This window comes from Eurytemora carolleeae, unplaced genomic scaffold (assembly GCF_000591075.1).
Source record: "Eurytemora carolleeae unplaced genomic scaffold, Eaff_2.0 scaffold845, whole genome shotgun sequence".
Taxonomy (NCBI): Eukaryota; Metazoa; Arthropoda; class Copepoda; order Calanoida; family Temoridae; genus Eurytemora; species Eurytemora carolleeae.
Window position 1 is genome coordinate 122,589 of NW_019396802.1, and position 17,157 is coordinate 139,745.

At 33.0% G+C, this 17,157-nt stretch overlaps 1 protein-coding gene across 1 annotated transcript in view; it reads right to left on the bottom strand.

The window, feature by feature from the left end:
- The window catches only part of LOC111708825 (tetratricopeptide repeat protein 28), a 42,016-nt gene that overhangs the window by 20,409 nt on the left and 4,450 nt on the right, over nt 1-17,157 (bottom strand). Inside the window, exons 2-9 of the mRNA XM_023482322.1 lie at nt 6,854-6,925; nt 6,295-6,404; nt 5,661-5,748; nt 4,756-4,828; nt 3,867-4,063; nt 3,390-3,494; nt 877-993; nt 37-124 (exon numbers count right to left, since the gene is read on the bottom strand). Coding sequence (XP_023338090.1) covers nt 37-124; nt 877-993; nt 3,390-3,494; nt 3,867-4,063; nt 4,756-4,828; nt 5,661-5,748; nt 6,295-6,404; nt 6,854-6,925 — 850 coding nt within the window. The remainder of the gene's footprint in view (nt 1-36; nt 125-876; nt 994-3,389; nt 3,495-3,866; nt 4,064-4,755; nt 4,829-5,660; nt 5,749-6,294; nt 6,405-6,853; nt 6,926-17,157) is intronic.

Here is a 17,157-nt window from a genome sequence, read left to right on the forward strand (position 1 = left end):
CTTAAACATTAACAAAGACGATTATGAATATCCTGCCTAGACTAGTGAGCGCAGAAGCCGCCGCGCTATTATCCTTAATTTTCATTGCCAAAACCAGCTGATATCTGTTTGAAGTTAGTGCATCCTAAAACAAAGCCATTTTTTCAGACACATATATTTGTATGAAAATTTTATTTAATTTTTCAGATAACTTTATGATATTAACCACTTAACGGGCAAAAAATCAAAAAATATTTTATTTCAAACATTGATAAGATCATGGTTGAAACTTGAAATAGTCAAAAAATTACGATTTCAGGGAGGCTGTTGAACTTTGCATGTTAAGAGACTTTTTAATAATATCAATTAAGTATTTCTCTTGATCTGATAAATAGCTTCAACCTGTCTAATTAGTCAAACAACTTGCATTTAATTTCTCCTTGCAATTAAAATCTATTATAACCAGACATAAGAAGGTGGCTAATTGGTTTTAATACAATCAGATCAACTGTCACTTCAAAACTATTTTAGAAATTTAAATTAGGAAAAAATGAGGATGTCTCAGTCAATTAAGAAAGGCAAAACAGGTGTTAATCCTGAACGCCAGGGAAAAGAATTTTTTAAACTTTATCACAGTATTTGTCTCCAGAAGACAGGATGTATAATTTACAAATTATAAACTCAACACTAATAATATAAGTTTCTAATCCTATACTCTTGTAACCTGATGTCGTATACCTATATGTCAAACTTTGCATTCTGCTAGATCATAAAGCCATTTTAATTGCTTTTTAAGAGGGTTTTGCCCCCCCTCCCCCTATTTATTCTTTGTGTCCCTCCTTGCCCCCCCTCACTACTTGCCAAATCTTTCAGTTACAAGCCTAGATATGACTCTACCTTATAATTTCCTTTACTGAAGTAAGCAGAGCCTAGGTTACCATGAGCCCGGCATTCTCCAACAGTATCTGACAGTTTCCTGGCTACAACAAGATCCTCCTGCATATATCCAATAGCCTAAAAATAAAAGGATTGATTTTTCAGCATTTGTCACCCAAAAAAAGAAAATTTTTAATTTTCAAGATGGAAAAGAATTAGGTTTTTGCTACAATCTTTGATTTACTGATCCCTTTATCTTTGCAACCCATGTCATTAGACCTTAGATATCTCAAACTATAATTTATGTTAGAGATAATCTAAGTTTAAAATATCAAAGGTTTAGGCCATCTTGTTGCAAAAATATAGAGATTAGAAAATTTGAATTTGTGACGAAGACTGACTTTTCTACAGGTTTGGATAATTCATGTGAACATTTTTTGATAAAGCATTTCTTCATAGTCCCTTCCGATCCTTCTAGAGGACATTAACCATTTCAATTCACAAATTCTGACCCATGAGGGTGTGGGTTGAGGTTTGGTTTGGGTGATTTGAATATATACCCCTGAACTAGGTTTGGTTTAGTAGTTTAGAATATAGAAAACCCCTGAACTAGGTTTGGTTTGGAAGTTTATAATATTGAAATGTATATATACCCCTGAACTAGGTTAATCATTGTCTGCATGCAATCCCCTCAAGAAACCTTATTACGTATAGGTCTGGTATACTTTAAACCATAAACATATAGAGAGAGACAAAACAAACTAATGGGGTGGGACTGTGAATGACAGTATTTAACAATCCCTTTATTCCCTAACAGGATGTAAATCCCTTCCCCTTTGATTGATTTACATGAGCAATGGTCTAATTGTTTTGTAAAGATGCTCTTTATGCATTAAATTTGTCCTATGCTCTGTTTGCGTTGTAGACGTGGTCGCTATCCTTGTTTCCTTGTATCTCTGTATCCTTGTATCCCTGTGTCCCTATATACCTGTATTCCTGCATCCCTGTATCCCTGTATCCATATGTATCCCTGTATTCCTGTATCACTGTACCGCTGTATTTTTGTACCCCTGTAGCTATTACTAGATGTGTCCTAATATTCTGTATCCCTGTATTCTTGTATTCTTGTATATATTAATAGATATGTCCTGATATTCAGTATCCATGTATCCCTGTATCCTTGTATTCTTGTATCCTTGTATATATTACTAGATGTGTCCTAATATTATGTATCCCTGTATTCTTGTATCCCTGTATCTTTTACTGGATGTGTCCTAATATTCAGTATCCCTGTATCCCTGTATCCTTGTATTCTTGTATCCTTGTATCTATTACTAGATGTGTCCTAATATTCTGTACCCCTGTATCCCTGTATCCTTGAATTCTTGTATCCTTGTATCTATTACTAGATGTGTCCTAATATTCTGTATCCCTGTATCCCTGTATCCCTGTATTCTTGTATCCTTGTATATATTACTAGATGCGTGTACTGATATTCTGTATCCTGTATCCCTATATCCCTGTATCCATGTATCCCTGTATTCTTGTATCCTTGTATATATTACTAGATGCGTGTCCTGATATTCGGTATCCCTGTATCCCTATATCCCTCTATCCCTGTATCCCTATATCCCTGTATCCCTGTATCCCTGTATCTATTACTAGATGTGTCCTGATATTCTGTCAGATTAATTAGAGAAAACACAAGGGTTGACAACTCTCTCAAGGATAACACATTGCATTACTTTAATCGAAACCTGAAACCTAAATCTTAAATTCCTAGACCTTAATTCCTAACCTTAGATCTTATATTCCCACCTTAATTCCTGAACCTAGATTATTCCCATCTTAATTCCTAACCCTAGATTTTCAATTCCCACATTAATTCCTGAACCTAGATCTTAGTTCCGACCTGTATTTATAAACCTAATTCTCAACCACAACCCGTCATCTCAAAACCTTTAGAACAACCCTTAATTCATACGTCAACTAAAAATTAAATCCTTTTAAACCAGCTAAAATGTATATTGTCAAGTGAAACCTTTTAAATTCAACTCTAAACATAAAAAAGCTTTTAACATTGATAATCTTGAATCAGATAATTTACAAAAGATGTATTCTATCATTTATAAAGTTCATTTCAGACCTGAGGCCGAAATTAAAGAATTTGAGCCGCGGCCTAAATTTGAGACTCGGCTCAAATATCGTTGGTTCCAATTAAAATTGTATTTGAGACGCGGTTCAAATTCATTGAATTTATTTATACTGCAATTCCCTCGTCAATACTTTGCTCAGATTCCTAGATCTGAAAACTCAAGTCTCAACCCGAATCCTTGAATCCAATCCAACTCCATGGAAATTGACTTTGATTGATCCGACGATAATTAATTTTAAGAAATACATCACAGGGCGTGAAACGAAGGTATTAAACACGAGAAATTAAAAAAATTGAATTCAGGTTTAAAGCATTCTTTAAAATGAAGGACAGAGCTTCAAAGGGTAGATAATGTTTCATTACAACCCTGATAACAAACCTTGTCAAGACTGTTTAGAGCCCAGTGTGCAGAGGACAGGGCGGAGAAAACTGAACCTCGAAGTTTCAGAGAACATGTTCCTATTCTTAAGGCTGCCTCTAGAACCTAGGAGGATAAGAATAAAAAATTGACTTTTGTTGATTGATATTTGATTATTTGAAGCCTTTTGTGTAGTTTTAAACTTTTAAAGTCAGTATATCTATAATTTAAGTTTTAAGGGACAGTTTTTGGATTAAAGTCAGGATATCTATGATTCAAGTTTTTATGGACGGTTTTTAGATTTTCTCGATGTATATCATTGAGTAATTAAGCTTATTATGGTACAGGGTGTCCCACAAAACATGAAAATTGAAAAATGTCTTAAAGATCTTCGTTGATCTATGAAAGCTATCTTAGGATCATCAGATAGCTATAAAATATTGACACGTCTCTTAATTGTCATGGTAAGTGGGACACCCTGTATCTTGTAGTTTTTACCTGAACAGCTGAATTATATTTCCCCTGGGCTAGGAGCTCTTGTCCTATTACGGATATAATGATAAAAGGAGATTTATCTAGATGCATGGTCTCAAGCTGTCTGTAGGTTGGTTCCAGGTTTCCCCGGTAGGGGGACTTCATAGCAGCCTCCACCAGGCCGGCCAGCAGCTGCAGGGACTTGGGGTCCTGGGATAGTCCTGAAATACACAAAGATTATTATGATGATAGAAATCCTAACATTGTGATTGAAGTATCGAAGAAAATTCGATCTTTCCAACACTCGGAGAATAATGCAAGGTTCACCCATCATCTTATTCAATGGCCTACGCCAAAAAATACCTAAAAGGGGTTTCTCAGGGGATAGTAAACTATTATGAATTAGAATTATCCTGCATTTTGATATTTTACAAGATATTGATATTTTATGGAAACTAATAGATCTTTCGCTATGCGGTCAACCATCTTTCAAGAGAATATTCAGAATATAGTGTTCCCGTATAGTATAAAATTTAGCACAGTGTTATTCACCAAGCATAAGACTTTACAGTCTTAATCTTGAATATTTTAATTCACATTTTGCTACAGCTATGCACTATTTTTTATTTAAATAACTTAGATCTTCATTATGAGACTCTTGTAATGAAGTTATTACATACTACTGATTAATAAATCAATGGACGGGAATGATTACAACAAAATCAGAATTCCATGAAAGGAAAGGGGAAAAAATGCTAAGATAAATAATACGGTGGTCAATAAACGTCAAAATGGCTGAACCGATCGGGCCAAAATTTTGTGTGGGATTTTACATGACCCCAGGGAAGGTTTATGGGCGCGAAGCAACCTGAAAGCCTAGTATATCTAAATAAAGAGAATTTGAAGAAAATACCTGAAGAAAAAGCAGCCAGTGCTTCCGCATGTTTTCCAGTACATTGCAAAGCAACTCCTTCTCTATAGTACGCCTGAAAATATAGCTAATATCAATTGTAGTTCAATGTTAGTTTTAGTATGTTTTCCCTCTGGACAATTGGACCCTATATGTAGTACTGGAGGATACGTAGAATATATAATTTATATTTTATAGACTCTGTAATGTGTTCAGATGATAGAGCTTAGTAGTATAAGAAGTATAGCGGGAATATTAGCCCAGGTTTCATATGGTTGGGAGCTAATTTCCAGGGTTAGATGGTTTTTGCTGAATATTGGGTAATGTTATGTATAGAAGTGGCGTCCCACAGGGTTCACTCCAGGGGCCCTTGCTTTCCATATACTTACTAGTATATACCAACTACTACATTATACTTCTTCTGCTATACATATTTTGCTTGTCTGTCTGTCCGTTTGTATTAAACAAACTTCAAAACGGCTGAACCCAAAGAAGGTGTATAGATGATCGAATTTTCAAAAATTTGCCTTTAACAAAATTCGATTTTTGAAATTTTTGAAAATCCACGAAGCCTAGTTTTAGTATATACCAACTACTACATTATACTTACTAGAATAAACCTACCACTACATTATACTTATTAGTTTACATCAACTACTATACATTATACTTACTTGTGTATAAAAACTACTACATTTCACTTAGTAGTCATACCTTCTTCTACATTATACATACTAGTAGATACCAGCTACTACATTAAACTTTCTAGTATAAATCTACTTCAACATTATACTTAATAGTTTATACGAGGCTAATACAGCATACTTACTATTATACACCAACTACTACATAGTTATTATCAATTAAAGATAAGAATTGAAAATAAATTTCAACAGAAAAAATTTTACCTTGGGCCATTGTGGATTCAATTCCTTGGCTTTAAGTGCATCTCTGAGCGCTTTCTTAAACTCGCCCATCTTTATATAAGCAGCAGATCTAACAAACAAAAATATTATAATAATCAGTTCAGAAATAAATTATAAAATACTCTTATAATACTAGTTTTAATAAACTAATCAATTCCTGATTTGGGGGCATATATGCGCTTCATATAAGATTTTATGCAATTTAAAAATCATCAAACATTAGTCAATATAGTATAATTCTCCAAATCAATTCAAATGATTTATATGACTCAACCCCATACTTTTTTGTTTGTTTTTTAATATTGAATAATGTTAATCTTCATTGTAAACCGCGCAAATGCTTTGCAATTTTCTAGAGAGTTTGCATTTTTTACTGAAAGGGACTAAACACGTAATTTTATATGACTCCCCGTTGGCATTGACGTTTCCAATTTATAATGGTTTCCATTAAATCAATGAATAAGATAAACTCCTCCGTCTTTTTATATCTTCCCCATTGTTGCTCAAATAAGGACGTAAGGGGTATTATTAGGAATTGGACAAGCTGATGGACACTTGAAATTACGTTTACAGTCCCTTTAATTTCTTAAACATTGGAAGATAGTTAACGAACTACCTGTTCGAATAAAGAATATGGTTGAGTGTATCCAGTGCTATTGCTTCAGTGTACAAATTGACCGCCAGGCTAAAATCTCCTTTCTCACACGCGGCATTCGATTGCCGAACCTAGATTGTTAAAATAATGCCGCGTAAATAAATCTATGATTATTGTTGAAAAATAAAAATGAATGCATAATAACTTCTTGCATACAGTGAGGCCCACAGCAAATAAACATGAGCTGTGTACAATGACGGTTTATGTTCTTCTTGTTCATTGGACTTATTAATTTGAGTTTAGTAGTCGTCTGCTTATTCCAAAGATTTATATTGGATTCAAAAAGAAATTTTCGAAAAGAAAATTTTTACTGTATTTATAGAAATTGAGTCTTTGTCACAAATTCTGATTTTCTAATCCCTTTTTTCTTTGCAACCTTATGTCGTAGACCTTAGATATTTCAAACTAAAGATTCTGTTAAATAAAAATCTAAGTTTGAATTAATTAAAGGTTGCAAAGATATAGGAATTATTAAATTTTAGTTTGTGGCAAAAATTCCTTTCTTTCCTTAAAAATTCACCTTTTCAAGAAATAATGCTTTTGTCTCTTCGCTAGCACCACCGGTCCCTGCAGACCCTGGATCACGGGGCTTCTAAAACAAATAATTATTAAAAATGAAGAAAACATGCACAAATCGTTAAAGAAAATCGCAAAATCTTTAAAAATATCAATTAGCTTTATATAATAATAAGTGTTAAAAATTTTCAATTTTCTTTGTTTTGTATTAAATTGTTTCTAAGAAATGCTACACAAGATAGGATTAGAATTTAATCTTATTTTCTATGAATCCACAAATTTTCTTTGGAATATATTCCAGTAGTCAGAATATTCAACGTTTTTGACAAGTTCAATTATGCAGGGTCGAGGACATGTATAATTTATATTTCATAGAAATATATTTGAAAGGAAAATATCATTTTATAACTTCAAGTTTTTATAGTAGTAGATATCTTACAGCCTATGATGGTTAATAATGATTTCGCAAACAACAAGGAACTCCAAATTGAAATTGCACTCTTACGTGAAAGATAATAAAAGCCCACTTCCTGTTGTATATTATTGTATACACTATACATACAATAGTTAATAAATATATATTGCAATCTTATCTATAATTGCAAATACTTCGATATATATCTTCTATCTTTGTATCTACTGATTAATCTTTGGTTGGTATAAAACAAGATCAGAGGGCACCCCCCCCCCCTGCCTTGTAACCTCAACAATACATCAATATTTCGCAAACAATCGCAAAATCTATAGGTTTGCAAATATCAATATTGCGCGGAAACTGAAGAAAGTGGAATAAGCCAATTTGGAATTAGGGGGCCTTGAGGATGTTGTTTCCCAAACCCCCCCCCCCTCTTAACATGAGGATGTTATCACGTGGAAAAAATCCCCCCGCCCCCCTCTCACTCCTTTCTCTATTTCTTGGAATGAGTTCTCCCTAGGTTATAGCCTACCCTGAGAAACCACAGTGCGTGTTTTGCTCCGAAACCACACTGAACTGATACCATAATCCCAGACCAAGAGATTCAGATTCAACAATATATCTTTCTACAACTCTCAGTTGGATGGAGGGGTGGGGGGAAGGCTAAAATTTAATGTTCAGATGGGACATACTAGGGACTGCCCTGTATGTATTGAATTTTATGTATTTATCGCTAGCCCTTGATCCATAATTACCGAAGCAAAATTTTAAAGAAATAGGGTGTATGACAGAATTTGACTGAATTAAAAGATATCCTGTAGTGAATTATGTCTATTTCAGATTTCCAATAATTTTCTTAACTCTTAAAACGCCCCTCCCACCACTCCCCATAAAAAAAAAACAGTTTTTCTTTAACGGTAGAACAAAAACTCTGTATCCTTCTTGACAAATTTGTTTGCTTAAAGCAAAATTTTATCTATTGCATTATTAACAACATATTTTCATTCAATAACAAATTTTTTCCCTTCAATGGTTTCATTTCTAGTTAGGTTGTTAGGACAAGACGTGAGTAGATAATTGGTTTCCTGTCTGTTACAAAATCCTGACAAATGTTTAGCCTCAGCCATGCATACACAAAAGAACTGTGAACACTTGACTCAAACTCAGATTTTACTCTCCCCATTGCTTTTCAACCCGTTTTGGTGTAAACCTTTGATATTTTAAACTTTGGTTCCCTATAATCTGGCAGAATTTAAACTTTGAAATATCAATGTTAACGAAATTTTGTTTCAAAGGTTAAAAAATAGAAACTGGTGGAAATTAAGTATTTAATGAGATAAAATTGGGTAAAGTTTTGACAGTTTGTCTAAATTGAATTCGACGGTTTGACTGTAACTTTACCTTTACCTATTATCAACTATAGATTTAAAATGAGTTAATGCAAAGAAAATGAACTCTGTTATCCGTTCCCATGATTGAACGCTTAAGTCTGTATCAACATGTAATTTTATTTCAATTTTGCGTTTCCGTTGTCATAAACTCAGGTCATTCCCCCTCATCAATATCCCCCTTCTCCCCCCCCCCATGTTAAATGTTTGTGTGTGGCCCAATCTTTGCATGTGGCGGTAGCTTTAAAATATAGAACCGTACGGTGAGTCCCTAAAAGTAAAAATGTCAATTGCACCCTTTTGATTATTATAAAATATATTTTTACTATTTCTTTTCTTTGGATTTTTCTAAAGTCTATTGAATGAATTCAAACTATTGACAAGAAGAGAGGATGAGTATATAGTGTCTAACTTTAATCGTTTCATTGAAAAATCTAAAATTTCTTGTAAATTTCAAAGATAAAAGTTAACATCAGTTAACAATGTTTGTCTATTTGAATGACTCACTGTATTGTTTAGGGCTGTGGGACTAGCAAAGGGTTGAACATATGCAGAACTGAATATATGAAAACAAGAGATATAAGGATTGGTTCCGTGCTAATGGGAGACCTGAACCCCTTGGAGTAAGTATAAGTTGGAAAATATACAAAGAGATTTTAAGGGAAAAATGTTAGAAAAAGCCGTATATTTCAATCGATATTTCGAATAACCGAAACCATTTCGAGATATCTATCATTTTGTTTAAAGGAATTGAGTCTTTGCCACAAACTCGAATTTTCTAATCCAGCTACATCTTTGCAATCTGATACTGTAAAGGAATTGAGTTTTTGTCACAAACTCTGATTTTCTTATCCCTATATTTTTGCATTTCAATGTCGGAGACCTAAGATATTTCAAACTATGAATTATTTTAGATCAAATAATGATAGTTTGAAATATCATAGGTTAACACCATCATGTTGTAAATATATAGCAATTTGAAAATCAGAATTTTTGGTTTGCAAATTTATAAGGATTAGAAAATGAGTTTGTGGCATAAACTCAGTTTCTTTGAGAAACTGAGAAATATCTCACAAACTCTTAGCTGGACATAACTTAGTGTTAATAGAGAGATATCTCAAACGTTGTTTAAACAGTGAACATGATATCATACAGTGATCACCCAAACCTCTGGAATAGGAAGACGACTATACAGCAATACATAATTGTATTTGATGTTGTTACAAAGCAAAAAGTTTTACTAGAAAATCACTAATAAAATCAAACGGGTCTGTTTACACTGCACAGTTGCTGTGTCTCATTATCATAGGATTTCTTCAAGTCATAACTTGATTGTAAACTCGTCTTCCTTCTCCAGAGTTTTCGGGTTATCACTGCACACTAATATAATCCAAATGTCGAATATCTCTTTGCACACCGTGTAAGGCGCTATCCTCCTAGAACTAAATAACAGGTTGATGCATATTCAGCTTTGAGTCTGCAATACCAACCAACTGCCCTGAGCTACAGGGCTACACAGCTCAAGCCCCTGGTCCAACTTAGAAAAATAATTAACCGTGTTCTTTCTGTTTACTCAAAGTGAAGCCTCCTTAGTACCATTACTATACTTTTATCATGTTCTATGTTCACATTAAAAAGTCCTGAGTTGACAGAGAAATACTCAGTTGCCAATGGAAAAATATTTAGAATGATATCAGTAAATAACAGAGAAATACTCATATGTCTCTAGAGATATCAATAGAGATATATTTGTAATTAACAAAAAGCCAGAAAACTGTTAACCGAAAAAGTCTATTGTTTAAAATAAAGAATAATAGGAGCATAAAACCATAAAAAAGAACGTGAAAGAACCGAATCAACCTGTAATTATTATAGAAAATTCTAAGTTTCACTTTAGCACATAATTGCATAAAAATTGGGGTAATTCAATCCTAACGATCATAAAAAGATAATTTATATCTTTTATATATGAGTTTAAAGAATATGCACTTCTATAACATAAGCGTTGATAAAAGATGTTAGGTACTTTCCCAAAGGATTTTTCACAAGTGGCACCTTCCCAAATGTGAAATTTCCCAAGCGGCAACTTTTCCAGTCTATCCTAGCCGTAGCACGTGGCCCCCAGTCTGTTCTAGACGCGGCGCTCGGCCCCTTAGCCCATCTTAGCCGCAGCGCTCAGCCCCCCATTGCAGCCTGTGTCGCCTAACAGAACCCTTGGGAAGTTGCCACTTGGGAAAAATCCTTTGCGAAAGTTCCTAACACCGAGAAAATAGTTTTAGAAATCGTCGTCTTTTAGAAAACAGAGTGAAAAGTTGTTCATAATACTTTTAGCTACAGAATAATGAGGTTTTAAAGGAGAAGAAAAAATATTTATTAGAATTAATACTTCAAGTTTGGTGACAGATCTATTTAAAGGAAATGTCAACGTAATTTCATGTCACCATAGTTTAATTGAGATATGTACTGAACTATTTACTTACTTGTCTCCTCACCATACATCACTTTACATGAGACACCAGAATTCAAAATAATCAATTTTCAGGGGGGAAAATAAATCATGCATTTGTGATAAAAAGGTTGCCCATGTACAGTACCTTTAGATAAACACTATGGATATATCTCGTTTAGTATTTCTGAAGAGAATGTTCCATTTCAGTTTTGATATTATTTATAGGTGCACTGTTCAGTGTGCAGTGTGCGCACAGTGCGTCAGTATCAGTTTAATCTCTATGTTTATATATTGAATATTTCAAGGTTAATTTATTCTTATATAATGGCTTTTTAACTCAGATTGTTAGGAATTTAATTGTCATCAATTAATGAAAATTTATAAATATAAAACCATTACATACATGCATACTGCAAGAAAACATATAGGAATTATAAGAATTATCAACCCTTTTCAGAGTTAGAAAACCGACAAATTCTTCCACATTATTGATCAGATACAGGTTTCAAGGGTACCGTTGTGAATGAGGCATTGTCATCATTGTATGGAGGGTCATTTAAAGTTACCTTAGAATCCCTTTAGCATCTGAATAAAGTATCAGCTAACCATAATAAAATACGTGAAGAGTTACCCACAAAGGATGAGACTTCAGAGACGACTGCATACTGTCTGTTCCCTTGTATATTAATGGTTTCTTTGCGACTGTAAACTTTCTTTTTTTAAATTAGAAGACTCAATTAAGTCCATGGGGATATTCATATTTAAAGAGTTTCATGTCGTCTTTACAGTCTCATCCTTTGAGGGTAACCCTGTATTAAAAGAATTATGAAAGGGATATATATATATTGTTAGAAAACATAAATAGTTCCTTTATAACAGTTTATTTCCCAGTAACTGTTCCAGATGATTAAACTAACCTGATTTTCTTATATGTTTCATTTAGGGAAGATTTATTTTCTAATTTCCGCCGGTCATGATGCGACCAATTGATGTGACAGTTTAGTATGACCCCCCCCCCACACATTGTAAAATTGGGAGATAATAAATATAACTGTAAATGAATTGAGTCTTTGCCACAAACTCTGGTTTTCTGATCCCTATATCTTTGCAACCCATGTCGGAGACCTTAGATATTTCAAACTATAAATTTTGTTAGATCAAATAATCTAAGTTTAAAATATATAAGGTTAACATCATCATGTTGCAAAGATTTAGGTACTAGAAAATACGAGTTTGTGGCTAAACTCAATTCCTTTCTATTTGAATCTATATAATTGTTTAAAATCTGTTAACACAAGTTAGATAAATCAAGAAACAGAAAGGGAATTATTTACTTGAAAGAAAATTACTGGCTAATTCAGTCACATTTAAACAAAAGAAATACCTGTTTTAAAATGACATACATTAAGAAATTGCAAAAATAATTTGAACTCGTAAAATGGCGGCCTGGGGACAGTCCCTAGAAATTACGGTTCTTGAAGCATGTGGCCAAAATTGTCTAAAATTATTCAAACAAACCTGTAATTTTTCTGCAACATTAAATTCAAAATGAAAATGTTCCTGGTAATCATAATGCTGATTCAGAACATGAATCAAAAAGTTTTGTTTTCATGATAAAAACCAAAACAAAATATTTTTGGTGACAAAAAAGTACATCTTTGTTTAACAAAATATGCTGTTGTTGGGTTAAACTATTTGACAAGCTGGACATTGCACTTGTGCGAATCTTGATAGATCTTAAACCCTAAAATAAGATAAAAGAAAAAAAGAGTTTTGTCTATAAAGAATTGAGTTTTTGCTACAAACTCTGATTTTCTAATCACTATAACTTTGGAACCAAATGTTACAGACCTTGGATATTTCAAACTATGAATTCTGTTGAATTAAATAATCAGAGTTTGAAATATCAAAGGTTTACACATCGGGTTCTGAAGATATTGGGGTTTAAATATTTGATTTGTGACAAAGACTCAATTCCTTTTATTAGATACACATCTTAGTCTCCTGCCCCCCCCCCCTCCTCCTGTTCCCACACTATGTGAAAAGTAAGGAGGGAATCTGACTTAATAAATTCTATATGAAAAGAAATAAATAACAACTGTTACTAAATGATTTATTGGGTCTGGTACTCTCATTTCTAGTATTTGGACCAATTTCAGGAAATTATAGGTTCAGTCAGATCAAATCCTCTCAGGCAACCATTGGAGTGGAGAGAACGTAGTAAATATATGGGATAGAAAGTCAAAAAATATATTTCTCAACCTACACAATTCCTCCTTTTGGTCAGTCAACTCCACGTTGTTCATTTGAAGTACCTTACAGGCTTTTAGGCAGCTAGAGTATGTATAGTACAGTATACGTACAGACTTTTAGGCAGCTAGAGTATGTATAGTACAGTATAAGTATCGATGAAAACCCGGGACAGTACAACAAATGAATCATCCCATTTAAGAGAGATTGATGCGACAGTACGATGGAAGTTTATTGACCTTGAATAAATCGTATGTTTTTTGAAAATCTTTGTTTGAAACACCAAGATCTCTTTTCTTTATCTATTCACGATTTTCAGATTAATGTTGAACTATCAAGTTTGAATTCAGTTTTGTAGACAGGTACAACTTTTAGATCGGATATACATATAATACATACATATACATAGAAGGGGTCACAAAAATCAGAGAGCTAAGTTGTGAATTGGGGCCTTCAGTAGTATCTTCATAATCGCCTATTTGTAATTATTGTATTCATTAATTGTCCGGTTCATATTATACCTAATCCCGATATCTCATATGTGGACACTTTTAAATTTGAGGAAAAATGCTTATTCCTACAATAAAGTTATTACTGTAGGGTAAGACCACGGAATATAGAAAAAAATAATAATTAATCCTGATGTCTGCATTAGATGGAGATCAATACTAGATCCCGAGATTCACAAACCAAAAGTTCTGACTTCAGCATGTTTAAATCCAGAATTTATTTTCTAATTAAAGTTATTTTAAAAGAAACTAAGATCGATCTTTAAATGTTATTAAATGGGTTAAATTGAATACCATCTTAGAATTCTCATGCTTATTGGAACTTTCTGAATTCAGAGACATTAATGCCTTGTTATAAATCCAGATTTCTATATGGAGACTTGAACGCGTTGAGTTGTTTTGAGAGTAAGTGTTAATGGTCGGACTAGATGTGATGATAGTAGGACATTGATTTAGTTTAAACCATTAAACCTGCTCCTGCTTTGACATGGTAATTAGTTAGTTAACCCTAATCTTCTGGGACTCGGAGTAAACACGGCCAACAAGTTAACCCTATGTTGACACTCCTACCCCCTTAATTCCTTTGGCTGAGTTATTACTGACAAAGAGAATTGAGTCTTTGCCACAAACCCTAAATTTATAATCCTCACATCTTTTTACAACCAAATGTCGTAAGCCTTGATCTTTCACCATCAGGTTAAAAAGATATAGGGATTAGAAAATTTGAAAATTTGGCAAAGACTTAATTCCTTTGGCAACAAAACTTTTACTTATTAACCTTTCATGGTGTTATAGAATATATGTTAAGCCTCGCCTTTCTCCAAAATAAACCCACTTTTTAGTACCTTTAACCCTAGATATCCAGAATTTTTATATACAATCTAGGGTAACATTCTTTTTAGGAAATTAAGTCATGTTTTTTTCAACCTCAGTTAGGATTTACTTAATCTGAAAAGGATGGATTTAACTTTCAATTTTAATGTTTTCAACAATTCCATAATTCAGATAGAAGACGAATACAATTTTTCTATATAATAAAACAAAACATTCATAAATATATGTTGCGTATAGACGTCCTTGAACGGCTGGACCATTTTTTTGTGGACACTCATGGGTGGCAGGGGGTTGTTATGGGCTAGAAAAAAATTCCGGGCCCTTCAGCTAGTATATATATAAAGTAGTAATCTCTGCTCGTTTGTCTGTCTGTTTGTTTAGATTATCCTATCCGATTTTCCTCAAATGTTGATTGAGGAAAATTCTTAATATTCCAGACCAAGCTGGTTCTCTCAGCTAGTACAAAAAAATAAAGAATGGTTATAATATGCAATCTATATATAAATTTGGCTTGTCTGTCTGTCTGTTTGTCTGTTTGTTTGTTTGTATCCAATAAACGTCAAAACGGCTGAACCGATCGGGCCCAAATTTTTTGTGGGACATCACCCGACCACAGGGAAGGTTTATGAATGATCAAAATTTCAAATATTTGTCTCCATCAAAATTCGATCGTCATTAAATTTTTGAAAATTTTGAAAATCCACGAAATTTTTTGTGAAAATCCGCGAATTATTTTTGTTTTGTTTTACGATGTACACAAAGAGAACATGTTCACAATTAATTTAGAAGATGGGCACGAAGCGTCCTCTAAGGCTAGTATATATATAATGTACTTCATGAAATAAAAAGATCTTAACAATTTTTCTTATAATATTTCCTATTTAAGAAGGCCTGCCTATATGTTGCCAGTAAACTACAGTGGAATTTTGAGGAGAGGAGATAATCTGAGGAATATCTGAGAAAAGTCTGGGTTAAATCTGTTGATTGCCTGACTCCGGGTCTACCCTGATTACACCCTAGAAACCTGATATTCAGATTTACCGCTGGTATTTACCATAGGAGTTGGATACAAAGTTTTTCGACAGAAAATAAAAATTGTCAAAACCTTAAAACGTAGAAATAAAAACGTTTCGCAAAAAAAAAACAATATAGAAAATTTATATTTATTACGATCTAAATGTTGTTCATGTTTTTGGTAAACTAAGAAATGTATTATTTTCCGAAAAAAAGTGATATAAATCCAATGAAGAAATGTATACATGTTTGCAGTTAGTTCAGTGTTTAAAACGATTTTGAACACGTTCATGTTTCATTTTTCATGTTCACAACATTTGAATGAACAATATGATGTGCTGCCTAGTACTAAGATTAGTTTGTATGAATGAACACTAAACCTAGAATGCATGTATGGATGTAGAGTCCTGAAGATTGTAGTGTGATGATGAGAGCAAGAAACAGAATGGAATTTGCCAAATGAAAGATGGAGCTGGTACTTTATTAAACACCAGTCAACATCAATTCTTTAAACGAAAGTTAAAGTTGAAGAAATCCGGGAACTTTTATTTTTTAAAAATTAATCATAGATTTTCTGTCAAGTCAGGGTCAACCTAACATTAAGCTCATTTTGGAGTGTTTAAACCTCCAATAAACAACATGGCAGAAGTGGAAATTCTGGATCTGCTTTAATACAAGATATTTTGTTCAAAAGTGAATATTAATTGTAAAACCTTTTGAATGTTACCAGCAGATGTGAGCTAAAGTTAATTCCCCGTAATTTAAACAAACATTAATTTTGTAAAACGTTTTTGTTGATTTCAACTGAAATTTATTATTCCAATCAGGTTGTACATGGTGTCCCACGAAACATGACAGTTGGTAATTAGTTGTGAATGTCGTCTTCCATACACTGTAATAGAAAGGCTGTTGGCAGTTTATTTCGTTTAACAAATCTTTTGCTCAAATATATTTTACTTTGAAGTTAATTTTACCATAAAATGACTCCTATATAATATTTTTATCATTGTCTTTGGTATTAAACGACTTAACAAATTATGGAAGAAGACATTCTAAACTATTTACCAACTGTCATGTTTCGTAGGACACCCTGTATAATAACCTCAAATGTCCGTTAAACTTTTATTTTTGAGGATTTAAAAAACCAGTTAAGAGTTGAGATACAGTAAGAAGCTTATAAGGTTTATCATCAAATATTATCTTGTATTGTATAATAAATCACTTTAATTCAAAAAAATACTATTTCAAAAATTGTGATAAAGTTAAAAAGAAGTCAAAGAAAGTAGTACTTTTTAAAGTTTAAAATATCACTCTTCACTTTAGGCTAAAATGACAAGGTTCGAGTTTGATTGTGAAAATGTAATCCTATTGATAATCCTACTCAGCAACTAGTACAACATTTTATTATTTAACAGCCTGATTATTGGTGTTGTGTTGAACTGAGTTTAC